The following is a 17,717-nucleotide window of genomic DNA, read 5'->3' on the forward strand; positions in this document are numbered from 1 at the left end:
GGCATATATCAGGAAGCATGACTAAAATTTAACAGCCATCAATTGCAGAGTTGAATCCTGGACTGCCCAGCCCACCCACCAGCTGTTCGGATCCTGCAGTCTCCTGGAAGAGGCGTTGTTTGTAACCCAGGTGGACCAGCTATACGTCCACTTTGGCCTAGACCAGGATGGCAACAGTAGGCTGGACCAAAAAATGTAAACACTTCCAGCAATTCTGCTTGTTGAGTGCTAAAACTGAACTATCTTTTGGAAGGTATGTTCTACTTTAACCTGAGTTATCTGCAATCTGCTGCAGCTATAAACCACAGCTCCTCACTTGTTTTGTGGGTGCATACTTCCTAAATCATACAACAGGCAAAGAAAGATGTTACCAAGTGTATCACCAACAATATTCAAAATTCCAAGACAGGTTTGAATCTGATTGGTATAGGGATTAAGGACTGGGTATATTTCCAAGTAATTGGTGATCCTCATTTTTTACATGCGGTTGTAGCTATGATTATTGCGGGTGACACGCACTTGATACCCGCCGATTGTCAGGCAGAGACCCAGAACAGAGCTTTGCCTATGTTTCATTCTGAAGGGGAAAGGGATTATTTTTTTGTTCCCCCAAAGCAGGAACAAACATCCATCTCCTTCCCTAGTAAAAGCAGCACACATAGTAAACACAAACACTGGTAAGCCACACAGGTAACCCTTTGATCGCCTTAGGCGTTTATCCCCCTTCCCAGAACAGTCAAAAGTGTCCGATTGTCTGCCGACATGTTGAAATCCCGCTATAAGTTGCTGATTGCCGCCATTACAAGTATAAAAAATACATTCCAGTATATATCCCAGTTTGTAGATGCTATAATGTTTACGTTAACCAATCAATATACACTTATTGGGATTTTTGTTACCAAAAACATGTAGCAGAATACATATTGGCCAACATTTCTGAAAAAAATTGATTTTATTTTTATTTATTGTATATGTTTAATAGCAGAAAGTAAAAAAAAATGTTTTTCCCCCAAAATTGTCATTCTTTTTTTAGGGCTGTGGCAATTAACTATTAATTCATCGATTAATCTTTAAATTTTTTTGATCGATCAAAATTATTTTGATTTGTACTCACCTCTCCGCCGGTTCCAGGAAGTTCCGTTGGAGATCCGGTGACGTCACGGCCACCGGCAGGGCTTGCCGTGTCCATCTGAAGGGCTCCTCTGCTGTGTCTTTATATCTGCATGTTGGCGGGACCATACTATCTGCCACACACAAGGGCTGTTACACTTCCCTCTATCAATCTGGGATTCTAAAACCATCCACTGGGAGTTGTGCATGCCGACGGACTGATGTTAACTTCTCCTCATCTGGATTCAGCAGTGGCATCGTTGTACACATTTTATACCAGTATCATACTTAGCTACATGTTTTCATGACTGCTTTTGTAACCGTTTGGTATTACTCGCACCATTTTTACAGTTTATGTAGCTACATCGACTTTATCTCCAGTGCAATATTTATTTTGTTACCTACTTGAAGACTATAAAAATTTTAATGCTATTCCCATCGAGCGCTTGTGTGTTTTTTGTATCCTGCTATCTATTTTTCCAGTGGTTGGTAGCTGCATTGGGAATCAGCCTGCAAGGAGGAGGTCAGCTAAAAGTAGTTGGATCTGTATGTGCATTATAATTAATCGAAATTAGTTGATTAATCGATTAAAAAAAAAAACGATTAATCGAACACAAAAATTTTGATCAGTAACAGCTCTAATTTTTTTGTTTATAGCGCAAAAAATAAAAAGTGCAGTGGTGATAAAATACCACCAAAAGAAAGCTTTATTTGTGGGGAAAAAAAACAATTGTATGCGAGTACAGCACTGCATGACCGTGCAATTGTCAGTTAAAGTAACGCAGTTCCACATTGCAAAAAGTGTCCTGGTCATGAATCTTCTGAAGGTCAAGTGATTAATTTTGATTTGAGTGTATCATAGCGTGAAAACAACATTTTTATTGCTCTATTTGTGAATGCAAGTTATATTTCATTTTGGTGTATCAATGCTTTGTCAACTGATATATTTACACTGAACTGAGAACTTTGTTCATTGAAGTTGTGCTGAAGGTTAAACTTGGTATTGCGTGAGCCTTTCAGGAACATAGTTGTATTTGTGCTACATTTTTCCCCTTCAGCATTGATGAAATGTAATAAAATGACACACACAGGTTCACAGCACCTCATACATTCTACAGAAAGAGGTGGTTGCTAAAGTGTATTGCGGTACTTAGTTAAGAGCACAAACATCCATGAATAAAAGACACTCTGGATAACACATTTAGGCAAATGTGAGGCTATGAGTTTTTTCCTTGTGCTATCACCGAAGCTTTATAAACGAAGCAAATTAATTTTAATGTTCTAAAGGTAGAAATTCAGAGTCACTATGGTTGACAGACTCTGACGAGACTTTACGAGGAGGCATTTGACTTTATGGAAGGGAGCACCAAGCACACATTTAGAGCAACTTTAAGCTGTCATGCTGAAAAGTGTTTATAAAACATTAATCAAAAATGCCTCTTTAATACAATGCATTGTCTGAGAGATGTTAGATGGCACACATTGCAAATGGATTCCTCCACGACTCAAGTCATTTCTCTCCAAACAGATTTTTTCCCCATGCTAAAGCAGTACACAGTGGAGACCGAGCACTTCCCAACACATTACTACCTGCTTGAAGCACTGGGGAAATCACTAATGTACAGCCTGCCATCTTTCCATGTTGCACATGACACATTTGTCTAAAATTACCCAACAGAGTTTGACACTGCAGGATAATCCATAAGCAGCTCTTTCAGGTGACATCTGTCAACTACAGACTTCAAATGGTAGCATCTCACTAACATGACATTATGGGGAATCTCATCTAAAGTACAAGAGACTCATTCTTGTGCGTTATTTCAACAGAAATAAAAAAAATTATATTAAAAGATAAAAAAAAAAAAAGAAGATTCATATAAGGCTTATTCGGTGTAATATGGCTGCTCTATGTTTCTCTTTTCCTTAAACTCAAGAAATGTCAATGTATATGTGTTAGGGAACATGCATCTTAAAATCAAAATTTCCCCTATTCAGTTTTTCTTTCTGAATTGTAAAAGTCTATATATTTATAAAAAGCGTAAGCAATCTGCAGTAACAATGCAGATCATTAAATGAAAGAAATTTAAGTGGACATTGGGAAAAAAATGCTCTAAAAGGAGGAGGATAGAATTAGAGCACATGGTACTCTGCTGGTTGAAGCGGAGCTCCACCCAAAAGGGGAAGCTCCATTTGTCTGCCTCTTCCCCCCTCTGCTGCCACTTTGATCATTGTACCTGTAACAGCTGCCAGCCTACAGTACTGTAGAATTTTTTGCAAACCCTACAGTGAATATAAATAGTGTATACACCCCTGTTAAAATATCATGTTTCTGTGATGTAAAAAAAAAAAAAAAAATATGGTGTGCAAACCCTTAAACTAATACTTTGTTGAAGCACCTTTTGATTTTATTACAGGACTCAGTCTTTTTGGGTATGAGTATCAGCATGGCACATCTTGATTTGGCACTCTTCTTTGCAAAAACACTCCAAATCTGTCAGATTGCGAGGGCATCTCCTGTGCACAGCCCTCTTAAGATCACCCCACAGATTTTCAAATCAGATTCAGGTCTGGGCTCTGGCCGGGCCATTCCAAAACTTTAATCTTCTCCTGGTGAAGCCATTCCTTTGTTGATTTGGATGTATGCTTTGGGCCGTTGTCATGCTGAAAGATGAAGTACCTCTTCATGTTTAGCCTTCTAGCAGAAGCCTGAACGTTTTGTGCCAATATTAACTGGTATTTGGAATTGTTCATAATTCCTTCTACCTTGACTAAAAACACCTGTTCCAGCTGAAGAAAAACAGCCCCAAAGCATGATGCTGCCGCCACCATGCTTCACAGTGGGTATTGTGTTTTTTGGGTGATGTGCACTGATTTTGCACAAAACCTATCTTTTGGCATTATGACCAAAACATTCAACCTTGGTTTCATCAGACCAGAACACATTTATCCATATGCTTTTGGGAGACTTCAGATGTGTTTTTCTTCGTAAGAAAAGGCTTCCGTCTTGCCACTCTACCCCATAGCCCAAACATATGAAGAATACAGGAGATTGTTGTCACATGTACCACAGCCAGTACTTGCCAGATATTCCTGCAGCTGCTAAAATGTTGCGGTCAGCCTCTGCCCAGTTTTCTTCTCGTCTTTTCATCAATTTTGGAGGGACGTCCATTTCTTGGAAATATCACCGTTGTGCCATATTTTCTCCACTTGATGACTGTCTTCATTGTGTTCCATGGTATATCTAATGCCTTGGAAATTCTTTTGTACCCTTCTCCTGACTGACACCTGTTAACAATGAAATCATTCTGATGTTTTGGAAGCTCTCAGCAGACCATGGCTTTTGCTGTAGAATGCGACTAAGAAAATGTCAGGAAAGACCTACTAAAACGAAACGTTCACATTGGGCCGATTTGGCATGCGATTTGTCTCGCAAGATTTCTAACCCGCATCAGTGTGAACCTAGGCTAAATAATGGCAAGTGTGTAATGACTCCTATTTAACATGAGTTTGAATGTGATTGCTTAATTCTAAACACAGAAGAGGATGTGCACATTTATACAACCACATTATTATTATTATTTTTTTTTTTACTTCCACCCCTTAAAAGATTTCAGTTTGTTTTTCAATTACGTTAAGTTATACAGTTTATAGATCACATTAAAAGGTGGAAAAAATTCTGGAATTATTCATCTTTGTCCCCAGATTTTACATCACAGAAACCTGACATTTTTACAGGGGTGTGTAGACTTTTATATCCACTGTATGCACTAGTAGTAGACTAGAGTTTAGCCACTTCCCGCCCAGTCAATAGCATATTGATGTCTGGAAAGTGGTTGCGTTATCCTGACTGGACATCTATTGACGTCCAGCAGAATAACAGCCGCTGCGCGCCCGTGGGGGCGTGCATCGCAGCAATCAGTGGTGTGGTGCGTAAGTCTGACACATCGCAACAACGTTCTCGGGAGGCTCTTTACCACGTGATCAGCTGTGCCCAATCGCGGCTGATTACGATGTAAACAGGAAGAGCCGCTTATCGGCTTTTCCTCACTCACGTCTGACAGACACGAGTAGAGGAGAGCCGATTGGCGGCTCTCCTGACAGGGGGGTTTGCACTGATTGTTTATCAGTGCAGCCCCCCCCTCGGATGCCCACACTGGACCACCAGGATGCCGCCCAGGAACAACAGGGAAGCACCTAACATGTGGATGGCCAAGTAAGTCCCCCATGGCCATCCACATGTACAAATGTATCCATAATGTCTGCATAACATATGCCACAAATGGGCACTGACTGGCACCATCATGGCACAAACAAAATTTGTGATGCCCAGCAGTGCCACCCACCAGTGTCCATCCGTGCCACCCATCAGTGGCAGCTATCAGTGCCCATCAGTGGCGCCTATCAGTGCTGCCTATCAGTTCCACCTATCAGTGCCACCTCATTGGTGCCCGTCAGTGCAGCCATTTTAGTGCCCGTCATTGAAGAAGAAAAGGTACTTCTTTACAAAAACAATTTACAGAAACAAAGAAAAACTTTTTTTTTTTTTTTCAAAAGTTTTGCTTTTTTTATTTGTTGCGCAAAAAATAAAAACCACAGAGATGATCAAATACCACCAAAAGAAATCTCTATTTGTGGAAACAAAATGCTAAAAAATGTGTTTGGGTACAGTGTAGCATGACTGCGCAATTGTCATTCAAATTGCGACAGCGCTGAAAGCTGAAAATTGGCTTGGGCAGGAAGGTGTATAAGTGCCTGGTATTGAAGTGGTTAAAATAAAATAAATTTCCAGCATGACCAACCTTTTGGTTGGTCATAACAGCAGTCAAGTGATAAAGATGCAATATTGCAGTATTAATATGCTAGTAATTACACTGCTGATCAAATTCCCAGTGACACTTTGGGAGATTTATTAATTATGTCGCACAGCAAAACAGTGCATAATTTGATCAGCAAGACAGATTTTGAGAGTGATTTACTAATAAAACTGCAGGTTGAGTCAAATTCCTGCCTCTGCTGCTCTAAATTAGCATTGTGCCAGTAGAAAAACCTGCCCCTGGCCAAGCATAGCATTGAAACTCTGTCTCGTCTACAGTGGCAAGTCTGTTGCAGATCCTAACAACATTGTTTATTTTGGCAGTCCAGGATTACGGGTGCAGGGGAATATCTAGATGCATATTCTTTGCTAAATGAGAGGCAGCCATATTTGTGGTAGATGTGCACCTTATTTTGCTTTTAAACAGAAACGCAGGGTACGGGACTGTTTCTCTGCAAAGGGCCCCTAATCCACTTACGCCTGCATTGCTTTGAAACTTCTCTGTCACAGCTTGGAACAAAATCTAGTGCTTTCATGAGCTGCTCCCCTGTGACACTACCAAGGCCTAGCAGTCAATAAGCACTGTCACATGACTGAAGTGAGGTCACCATTTTCCTGGGACTTTGACCCTGCTGATTTCAGTGTTGGGTGCAATGAAGGCGTCCTTGCTTGTATATTATCACAACTGACAGTTTTCAATATCAGTGGGCCTATTCAAGGCAGTAAAAAGATCAATAAATGTGTGTAGCAGTATGCCATTGAATCTACTTTTACTTTATTAGTTTCCAGCAGTCCGAAAAATAAAAGATAATTGCTGAATAGGTTCCTATTAGTTACCATAATTTCACATAGTCAACAAACATGTCTGGTAACTCCAGCGACACGAGAGTCCAGCAGGAGAAGCAACTGTCTACAATGTATTTTTTAATCACATTTTTCTTGTGTGCTAAGCCCAAATTCTGTATGTTTGAACAGAAGTTGTGCAAACTATTTCTTACAAAGTAGCATGATGATATTCCTTGACCTCCTGTCCCAAACACACAGTATGAATTAGGAAGGGATCTCCCCAATTCAGACAGCTGTCACCAAACAAGGTTCACCCATTGAAAGAGGGTGATAGTGATCACCCAGACATTCAGCATGTTTTCTATATGCTTATAAATCCAATCATCTAAAATCATGTTAGTTTGCTATGGTCCAATCAATTAGGGGGAAATCGCTAATAACAAAATATATAATTAATGATAATTAGTTATAACTGCTTCAGGCTATACCATTTGATCACCCATGTAACTGGCTTTATGCAAGTGACAATGTACAAATGCATAATATGGAAGTGTAGCAGCTGAGCTCTAAACAGCTACATGTGAGGTGGAAAAGGATTGTTACATCTCTATCTGGTAATGCTCCTGGATATGCCCAGTAACGGAGGTTAATGCTATTAACAATTTCCTCTAAGAAGACTGTTTATTCTATTCTCTTTAAGTACACACGCATGTCACAGAGACATATGAACGTGCTGTCATTAAAAGTAGCGATTGGGCTTTGAGTGTCGCTCTCCATTATGTGCATTTCTTGGAAGACACAAACCAAATAAATAATTGGAGAGGTACGGCCCAGAAATGACAATTGTTATTCATGCGTCTCTTTGTAGCGGGCTGAGATTGAAAGATGTACACTTCAAGTGAAAGCATATCTCTGGGGCGAGATCCTTCAGTTCAAACGTGGTAAACAACTGTTGTTTCTCTGATGCTCACTTTAGTACTGCTGGAGGCAAACTTTCTAAATATTAATAAAAACCTACTGCTAGCAGTATGTACAGATGAAGAGGAGGCATCAGGAAGGAAAGCCTTTGGTGACATTTCTGGACACATCTGAGAAATGTTGGAATCAAAGGATTTATATGCTGGGTGTGAGATGGAGGTATCACATCCACACACTTTTTTCTGTAGTGAGAACTCACTCTATGAAAATAACTGGGTTAATTTCTATGCTGAACATCTTCTAAACTTCATTCTATCTAGATAGAAATATGTTTATCAAAGTATGCTATCAATATTATTAAATCTGTAGACAAAAAGTACCACATATTCTTTAACTTGCATGCAGGAGAATGAATCTGGAAGAGTTTAGCAACTTACAAGAGAAGAAACTGAACAAAATTCATTCAGTTTCCTGGCTAGATTCAATGACCAACGGACCAGAAAGAACATATAGAGCCAGAGGTACAGTGAGGGAAAAAAGTATTTGATCCCCTGTGGAGGGAGATGAAGGTCCAGTTTACCAAACGTCTGCTTTGAAACTTTAATGACTTGGAGAGGATATGCAAAGAGAAGTAGGACAAAATCCCTCCTGGGATGTGTGCAAACCTGGTGGCCTCTGATTGCCAACAAGGGTTTTGCCACCAAGTACCAAGTCATGTTTTGCGAAGGGGTCAAATACTTATTTCACCCAATAAAATGCAAATCAAGTTATAACTTTTTTTTAAATGCGTTTTTCTGGATTTTTTTGTTATTCTGTCTCACTGTTAAAATAGACCTACCATTAAAATTATATATTGATCAACTCTGTCAGTGGGCAAACGTACAAAATCAGCAGGGGATCAAATAATTTTTTCCCCTCACTGTATGTCGAATCAAATACTGCCTGTGATCAAATCCTGCCTGTACATTTAAGGCACCATAATTTTAAGAAATTTGCTCACCCCTAAACTAACTTGCAACAGCACCTAAAGCATTGTGTGCTAGAGTGAAGCATTCTGTATACAAAGATGGCCAGAGAGTATTAGAATTTTGAGGGAAAAAATCTTACGAAATCTTGTACGAAATTTTTCAGAAAATATCTTATTCTCGACAATCTCATATAAGCTTACTTGAAAAATCTCCTTTCGTGTTGTGAGTGCTGCTGGTCACCTCTTTCCACACATTTCTGTATGCCCTGCATGCTTGGCAGCTTCTCCTCTGCTGTTTACTTTCAATTTCTGAAGGACTACATATCCCATTGTACCTTGCTGCCTGCAAGAAGGGATTCCTGTACCAACTTGGCTCCTTGAAACTTCTCCTCTCAGGACCTCTGTAGTTCACAAGGCAGACTGTGAATTCTGTGACACAGCAGTGTCTATTCACAGGACTTTTATGCATCTTTTTGCTTGTAAAGACATTAATGATTGCAAAATAACCGTTTCCCTATATTTCTCTTTAAATTTTCCCCAAAATTACCACAGAATAGCAGTTAGTACAGATATTTCTGCACAGGTTTTATTATTTTTCCTGCAACTCCTATTTAGACAATAGTCTGATTTGGGAAGGTATTTAGCAACATACAGGCAGTCTCCTAGTTACAAACAAGATTTGTATGCAAGTTGGAACAGGTAAATTGTTTTTAAGAATAACTCCAGCCAAAAAAGGATTTTAAGTTTCAGAAAGCATAGGGAAGGGTTAAAGAGATTGTAAACCTCCATTTGAATAAGGCTTACCTATAGGTACTGTAAATATATTTACTTTGTACTGCGCCGATGATGTCATCGGCGCATGCACTGTAGAGAAACGCCCCGCGCCGGTTTTTAGAAGCAAATGCCGTGACTGGCGGCTCCCCGTACATGCGGGGCCCCAGCCCTGCAAGGAAGAGGGGCGAAGATGGATGTGGCCTGCAGCAGGGAATGGCGCAGGCTTCGTTTTTCAGGTAAGTGTCACATAATGTGCTAGTATGCAATGCATACTAGCACATTAGGTTTTTACTTTGCAGGGAGATAGAAATGAAGTAAAACCCCATCAGGGTTTACTTCCTCTTTAACAGCCCTGTAACGTTTGTTTTGCGATCTGTGCCTCTGTTCAGAAGAGGATTGGTGATAAAGCTTCAGTGGAGGAACCTTTTACCCATGATAATGCTTACAAGAGTAAATTTCCCTTCCTGAGCATAGATTTCCTCTTACTTCTTGTTGTTTCACTTTGTTTGCAAGTATGAGTCGTATGTAAGTCGTAAGTTTTTTTTCTGCTAAAAAATTACTTAGAACCCCCAAACATACATTTTGTTTAGCAAAGACTCCAGAGAATAACATGGCAGTTGTTGCAATATTGTGTGTCACACAGTATTTGCACAGCAGTGTTTTAAATGCAATTTTGGAAAAAATACACTTGAATAAAAAGTTAGCCCAATTTTTTTTGCATATTGTGAAAGATGTTACGCCAAGTAAATAGACACCCAACATGTTATGCTTTAAAATTGCACGCACTCGTGGAATAGCGACAAGCTATGGTACTTAAACAATCTTGAAAAGGTGACATTTAAATTTTTTTAACTCTGTTTAGAGTTACAGAGGAGGGCATTTGCGCCAACAATCGTGGCTATACCTCACGTGTGATTTGAACACCATTTTTGGTGCGTGAGCTCGCGGGGACAGGGGGTGCTTAAAAAAAATATATATATATACAGTTGTGGCCAAAAGTTTTGAGAATGACACAAATATTATTTTTCACAAAGTTTGCTGCTAAACTGCTTTTAGATCTTTGTTTCAGTTGTTTCTGTGATGTAGTGAAATATAATTACACGCACTTCATACGTTTCAAAGGCTTTTATCGACAATTACATGACATTTATGCAAAGAGTCAGTATTTGCAGTGTTGGCCCTTCTTTTTCAGGACCTCTGCAATTCGACTGGGCATGCTCTCAATCAACTTCTGGGCCAATTCCTGACTGATAGCAAACCCATTCTTTCATAATCACTTCTTGGAGTTTGTCAGAATTAGTGGGTTTTTGTTTGCCACCCGCCTCTTGAGGATTGACCACAAGTTCTCAATGGGATTAAGGGATCTGGGGAGTTTTGGTACCATTTTTTATTCATGGCTGTGTTTTTGGGCAAAACTGAGTGAGCCCTTGGATGAGAAGCAACCCCACACATGAATGGTCTCAGGATGCTTTACTGTTGGCATGACACAGGACTGATGGTAGCGCTCACCTTTTCTTCTCCAGACAAGCCTTTTTCCTGATGCCCCAAACAATCGGAAAGAGGCTTCATCAGAGAATATGACTTTGCCCCAGTCCTCAGCAGTCCATTCACCATATTTTCTGCAGAAGATCAATCTGTCCCTGATGTTTTTTTTTGGAGAGAAGTGGCTTCTTTGCTGCCCTTCTTGACACCAGGCCATCTTCCAAAAGTCTTCGCCTCACTGTGCGTGCAGATGCGCTCACACCTGCCTGCTCCTCTGCACTGGTGGCACTCCGATCCCGCAGCTGAATCCTCTTTAGGAGACAGTCCTGGCGCTTGCTGGACTTTATTGGGCACCCTGAAGCCTTCTTCACAAATGCAGTGGAATTTTTTTTTTATGGGATTAAGTTAATTTTCATGGCAAAGAGGAACTTTGCAATTAATTGCAATTCGTCTGATCACTCTTCATGACATTCTGGAGTATATGCAATTTCCCATCTCAAAAACTGAGGCAGCAGACTTTGTGAAAATTAGTATTTGTGTCATTCTCAAAACTTTTGGCCATGGCTGTATATATATTTTTTTTAATTTAACACTGTCCCTTTAAAAGAAAAAAAAAAAAAAACTGATCACGTTTATTGCTGTCACAAGGACTGTAAACATCCCATGTGACAGTATGCCCATTATTATGTGACAGGTACACATTATGGAGGGATCGGGGGTCTAAAAGGCCCCCTCTTTTGCACTTCAAAGTATTCGAAATGATAAAATCTGCGTTTTAGAATACCGACTTTATTTTCCAATCGGCGCCATTGACAGCCGAGGAAACTGGAGGGGATGTCGTGAATGCACAATGCTTACAGGTACTTATAGTAGAGTTTCAGCCTGTAAAAATAAAATAAAAAAATAAAGTCAGCAGTTACAAATACTGTAGCTGCTAAATTTTAATATAAGGAAACTTGGCTGTCCAGGGATCCTGCAATGTTGGCACCCCAAGCCGATTCGTCCATGGGCTACGAATGCAGGTGCCGGCATTGCAAGTAAGGGCAATCGACAGTGAAGTGGCTTCACATGCACTTTCTGAATTGTCCTGCTGTTTTCTGGGACACACACAGGTCACAGAGGGCAGCGGGGGTTTAGGGAAGAAAGAGGGGTTGATGCAAACGCAGAAATTAGTACCTTGCCAGGGAAGTGAAGTTGGAAAAGAACATAAAAGGTACAAAATTATAAAAAAAAAAAAAATTATATCCAAAAAAAAGTTCAAAAATGCTTCTTTTTTGCTTTTAACGTTCGTGTCTCTTTTAGAGGGACACCAGAGCTAGGTGTCACTAGAGCAAGAAGAGAGGGAGAATCTCCTCAGTGGCCACCCAGACAATAAGAGATAAACTCACCAAGTTATAGTCCTTGCATATTCTATCCATACTCCAAAAAAGTTCTGGGTAGAGTTATTCTTTAAGTATCTTTACATACAACGCACGTAATCTGTGTGTGGGCACTCTTGTAGTTGTCTGTCTGACAAGACACACATATTTCTGTCTGACAAGACACACATATTTTCCAGGATTTATAATACATGTAAAGCATCAGCGTGCATGAGCAAAGCAGGATGGGTTATCTTTTGAGAAGCACAAGTGACAGTAGAGCGTTTTCTCGAGGCATTCTCAATCATCCTGAATGAACTCCAAATAGTTTCCTGCTGGGTATTCCAGCTGGATTACAAGAAGCTATAGCTCAATGTCATTTTCAATGTGGTGCCTCATAATTAAAGGTCAAACAGTCACTTCATCCGCAATCAATCAATAGACGAAAAGTACTAATACCACATGCTAATCAATCAATGGCAACAGTACTAATAAAATAAATGAATCACATTTGTGTGTTTTAGATGGAACTATCTGTGGAACAGAAACAGAAAAATTAAGGACCATGGACTGTATGTTGGGTCAATAGACACAAAGTGTATACTGTCATATAAAAAAAAAATACATTTAAAAACTATTTCCACCAAAGTCCCCACAGTGTCAACACACACAGACCAATCTAGAAGGAAGCAAAATATATTATTGGTATGTTTCTGGGTTGGGAGGGGAAACAGAGCACTGGAGGAAGCAGAAAATGAAGAGAACATATGGACATTTTGCTGGCAGTTACTCCACAAATGAGCAAGCTTTCCAAACTGTGCCAAATCATGGCCTTATTTATTTAGGAGAACCAATCATGCCTGCAGTTGAATCAACAGGCAGGTGTATTTATGAAAGCCATTTACACCTTGTGGTGCTTTAACATGCCTTGTGTTGTACATTAACATGTTCTGCATTAGGTATCAAGTCAACCCATTCATTATGAATGGACTATCAAAAACATTTTAAAGGACGTCCATTTACATACATTGAGCGGAAAGGGGTTAAAAGGGTTTTTAAAGGCATTTTTCTTTTAAATATACATGTTATACTGACATGCTTCGTTGTAATGGTTTTGCACAGAGCAGCCCCGATCCTCCTCTTCTCGGGTACCCATGCCTGGCGCTCCTCCCTGCTGAGTGCCCCCCCACAGCAAGCTGTTTCATAAGACACAGAGTGGGCGGCCTACCCCCCCTCCCAGCCGCTAAGAAGCTAGAAACCTGGGAGAGCCCATACTCTTTATGCATGTTGCTGGATTGAGATCAAGCTTATGAGGCTAAGGGGGAGCTGAACATAAAACCTTTAGCTAATAGAACCACTTTATCTAGGCGAGTCTTGTTGTTACCATCAGAGGGACTCCATCAACAGATAGAAAGTTTCATAGTTTCTTCTGAAATTCACTTATAGGCAGGGCTTTTTTTCAGCTGGAACTTGGTGGAACTCAGTTCCACCACCTCTGGTTCGGGCTCTCTGCCTACCACCATCACCTGTAAACACAGCTAGGTGCTTCAGCTTAACCACTTAAGCCCCGGACCAATATGCTGGCTAAAGACCCAAGGTGTTTTTACAGTTCGGGACTGCGTCGCTTTAACAGACAATTGCGCAGTCGTGCGACGTGGCTCCCAAACAAAATTGGCGTCCTTTTTTCCCCACAAATAGAGCTTTCTTTTGGTGGTATTTGATCACATCTGCGGTTTTTAGTTTTTGCGCTATAAACAAAAATATAGCGACAATTTTGAAAAAAATTCAATATTTTTTACTTTTTGCTATAATAAATATCCCCCAAAAACATATATAATTTTTTTTTTCCTCAGTTTAGGCCGATACGTATTCTTCTACCTATTTTTGGTAAAAATCGCAATAATCGTTTATCGGTTGGTTTGCGCAAAATTTATAGCGTTTACAAAATAGGGGATAGTTTTATTGCATTTTTATTTTTTTTACTACTAATGGCGGCGATCAGCGATTTTTTTCGTGACTGCGACATTATGGCGGACACTTCGGACAATTTTGACACATTTTTGGGACCATTGTCATTTTCACAGCAAAAAATGCATTTAAATTGCATTCTTTATTGTGAAAATGACAGTTGCAGTTTGGGAGTTAACCACAGGGGGCGCTGTAGGAGTTAGGGTTCACTTTGTGAGTGTTTACAACTGTAGGGGGGTGTGGCTGTAGGTGTGACGTCATCGATCGTGTCTCCCCTATAAAGGGGATGACGCGATCGATACGCCGCCACAGTGAAGCACGGGGAAGCCGTGTTTACACATGGCTCTCCCCGTTCTTCAGCTCCGGGGACCGATCGCCGCACTCGAGCGATCGGGTCCGCGGGACCGGAGCTTCGGACCGGGTCGCGGGAGCGCGCCGCGCGCTCATGGCTGGGTACAAGTACAGGACGTATATATACGTGCTTGTGCCCAGCCATGCCATTCTGCCGACGTATATGTGCAGGAGGCGGTTCCGGAAGTGGTTAATACAGCAACAAAAGTAAGATATGTGGACGATGGTGGAGCTTTTAAAGAAGGGGGGGGGGGGAGTTCATGGAGAGGCCAGAGCTGACGATGGGTGAAAGTGGGATGTGGATGGGGGATGCAGAGGTAAGTGGCTGTGGAAGAAGGCTGAACTCTGCAGCACTCTCTTTGTAGTGCACACTCGAACTCTACACTCTGTATTTAATGCACTCCTGGTGTTTAATGCCCCTTAAGACCCTCCCACTGTTAGTGAAATTTAACCACACTATTAACCCACTATGTGATGAGGTTTGGAGAGTGTGTGTGTGCATGTGGGTTCGGGGGGTCGTGATCGAGTTGCTGCATCTATTTTCTGAGAAAAAAAGCCCTGCTTATAGGTTAACAGTTTTAATTTATTGTTACTTGGCGTAGTTATTCACTTAATACTGCCAGGCATAGAAATATTACAATATATAATAATGACAGTAAAAAATGTAAAAACGCAGTGTATAGCCAAGTCTGTGCGCATTTGTTGTAGACCTCCCTGTGTACAGTGCTGACATCTAGTACAGTATATACTTCAGTGATTCCTAATTTGATGCAGGCTTTTTAATGTTTAGCAGGAGAGAGATGTGTACACAAGGGCCTTAAATAAATAAAAGCTTGTGTCTGAGGTGGACCAACTGAACAAAAAGCAATTAAAAAGCTTCAAATCCTCTGTTGTTTTTTTATTCAGCAAGCTTGCCATTCAAAGTGAGCGATCAACTGCATTTTAAAGGAGGAAATCATCAATATATGAACACATGACATCCCCACTGCCAATATTTTCAGGCACCATAGCCCATTTTGCGTGCAACATTAAGGCCAAAAGTTTAAACAACTGTCTGGTGGTCCAGACAACAGAAGGATTGTGCAAGCCTCTGGTATAGCAGATCCTGTGTATAGATCAAAAATGGGATAACACACAGAAAATTGAATGCTGACAAGGGACATTCACTTAATTGGCAGTTTAAGAGGCATAGCTGTATATTTGCAGTGCGAGAATGAAAGGCTGGCCATACACAGAGCGAATTGCTTTTCTGCAACCACAGGTTGCAGGAAAGAAATTTGCTTGATGTGGGAATCCCTCCTACTGGGCCATTGTCTTCTCTCTAGCAAGTGGGCAGGGGACGTGTTCCCCGCCGTGAGAAGACAGTGATTGCTAGCATTCTGTTAGTTTCATGTGATTTAGTGTAAGATTTGCTGTTGTCGTTACTATACTGCTCTTTTTGTTGGAGCGGTAGCTGTATCTCAAGATCTGCAAAGCAAGAATCTACCTGATTCTATTGTATTATTCTGTTGATCTGTGCTTTTTGCACCTCTGCTGCGACTTCTTCTTGATTATTCTCCGTGCAGAATATGACTACCGTGTGGAAAACATACAAAACAAAGTATTTTTTTTACACAGAACTTAAAATCTGACATATTAATGTACTTACCCAAGGTAAGCGATTTATGTGTTGAACAAAATACTATTGCCACTGTGTCTGCTGGCGTAAAACCACTTTTTTTACTGAAAAGGAAAAAAAAATCTTAATTTAAACAAATGTTGACACATACACACATACATATATTTTATGAAAACAAAGTCACCTAATGACGCCTAATATGATTGGAGATTAATGAATTTTGTCAAATTTGAGTTTTCACCTGAATTAAGATGACCTGTAAATTATTATCTTTTTTATAACATGCAAAGGTGAAGTGCTTCTATCACCACAAACCAATTCCACTAGGACTTAGAACTGCACTTTTTTTTATCAGGTTGTATTTAAAAAAAAAAAAGATTCCTTATGTGAATAGACTGTGCTATTCAGCAGTGAGAATTGGGAATGATTAATTGATATGATCTCTCAATATACTGGCTCCTTTACTGGGTATCCACTATTACCCTCCTCTATCAAATAGTAATATAACATAATAATGGGAAGCACAGTGGCTGGTAAGCACAATCGCCTAGCAGCACTAGGGTCATTGGTTCAAATCCATACCACGACACTACCTGCCTGGAGTTCGCATTTTCTCCTTGTGCCTGTGTGGGTATCTTCCAGGTACTGAGGTTTCCTCCCACACTTCAAAGATATGCTGGTAGGGTAATTGGTTCCTGACTAAATTGGCCCTAGTATTTGTATGAATGTGAGTTAGGGACCTTGGATTGTAAGCTCCTTAAGGGGCAGGGACTGAATATATATGTAAAGCGCTGTGTAAATTGATAGTGAAATATAAATACCTAAAATAAACAAATAGTTCAACCAAACCATGTACAACTGTCCTCATGTGCCTCAGGCAACAAAACACTACAAAAACTACAGCACAAAAGTATGGACTCCACATACCCAAAGGAACTACATGGTATAAGGCAAAACATTAGTTAGAACACCCAACTATGCAGAAATTATTATCCATAGCGGTTTATATTAAAAGAGCATCTATGAACTTGAAGCGGCTAAGGTCATTGACCAACATGTCCGCCTCATGTTGGGTAAAGATAGAGTTGTGCCCCCACAGGGGGCCCCGGGAGCTTGGGCACAGCATGAGGTCGGGTAACTCGCTGGAGGAGGTTAGCAGGAGACTTTGGTTGTCCCCCTATTCTGGTGTGGAGCCCGGGTAGGGGTGTTCCGGGCGGACCCTGGACCACTTTCTTCCCCAGTGGGTGGGATTGACACAGCGTAGGTGACGGGTTAAACAGAGGGGCAACGGGCCCAGTTAGCCACTGCACCGTTGGTAGCCAAGACCTTCTATCAGCCACAGTTAGATGACAGGAGCACTAGGGCCCTGGACTCTGAATGTATGCATAACCTTCATAATGTCAAATTCTATTCTGTTTCTCCTTCTATCATTATTGTTGAACAGTGAAAATGTTTGTCACTATTAAGTGTATATTGTGCCATGTTTGTAAAGCTGTGACTGTATATAATAAAGCAATACATTTTATACAAAAAAAGAGCATCAATGCCAGGCAATGGTCAAATAATAAAGAC

General features: G+C 40.5%; 1 protein-coding gene across 1 annotated transcript in view; it reads right to left on the reverse strand.

Annotated features, from left to right (window-relative positions):
* The window catches only part of SLC10A7 (solute carrier family 10 member 7), a 240,268-nt gene that overhangs the window by 11,554 nt on the left and 210,997 nt on the right, over positions 1-17,717 (reverse strand). The window contains exon 10 of the mRNA XM_040331731.1: positions 16,176-16,249. Coding sequence (XP_040187665.1) covers positions 16,176-16,249 — 74 coding nt within the window. The remainder of the gene's footprint in view (positions 1-16,175; positions 16,250-17,717) is intronic.

The sequence above is a fragment of the Rana temporaria genome, chromosome 1, assembly GCF_905171775.1.
Source record: "Rana temporaria chromosome 1, aRanTem1.1, whole genome shotgun sequence".
Lineage (NCBI taxonomy): Eukaryota > Metazoa > Chordata > Amphibia > Anura > Ranidae > Rana > Rana temporaria.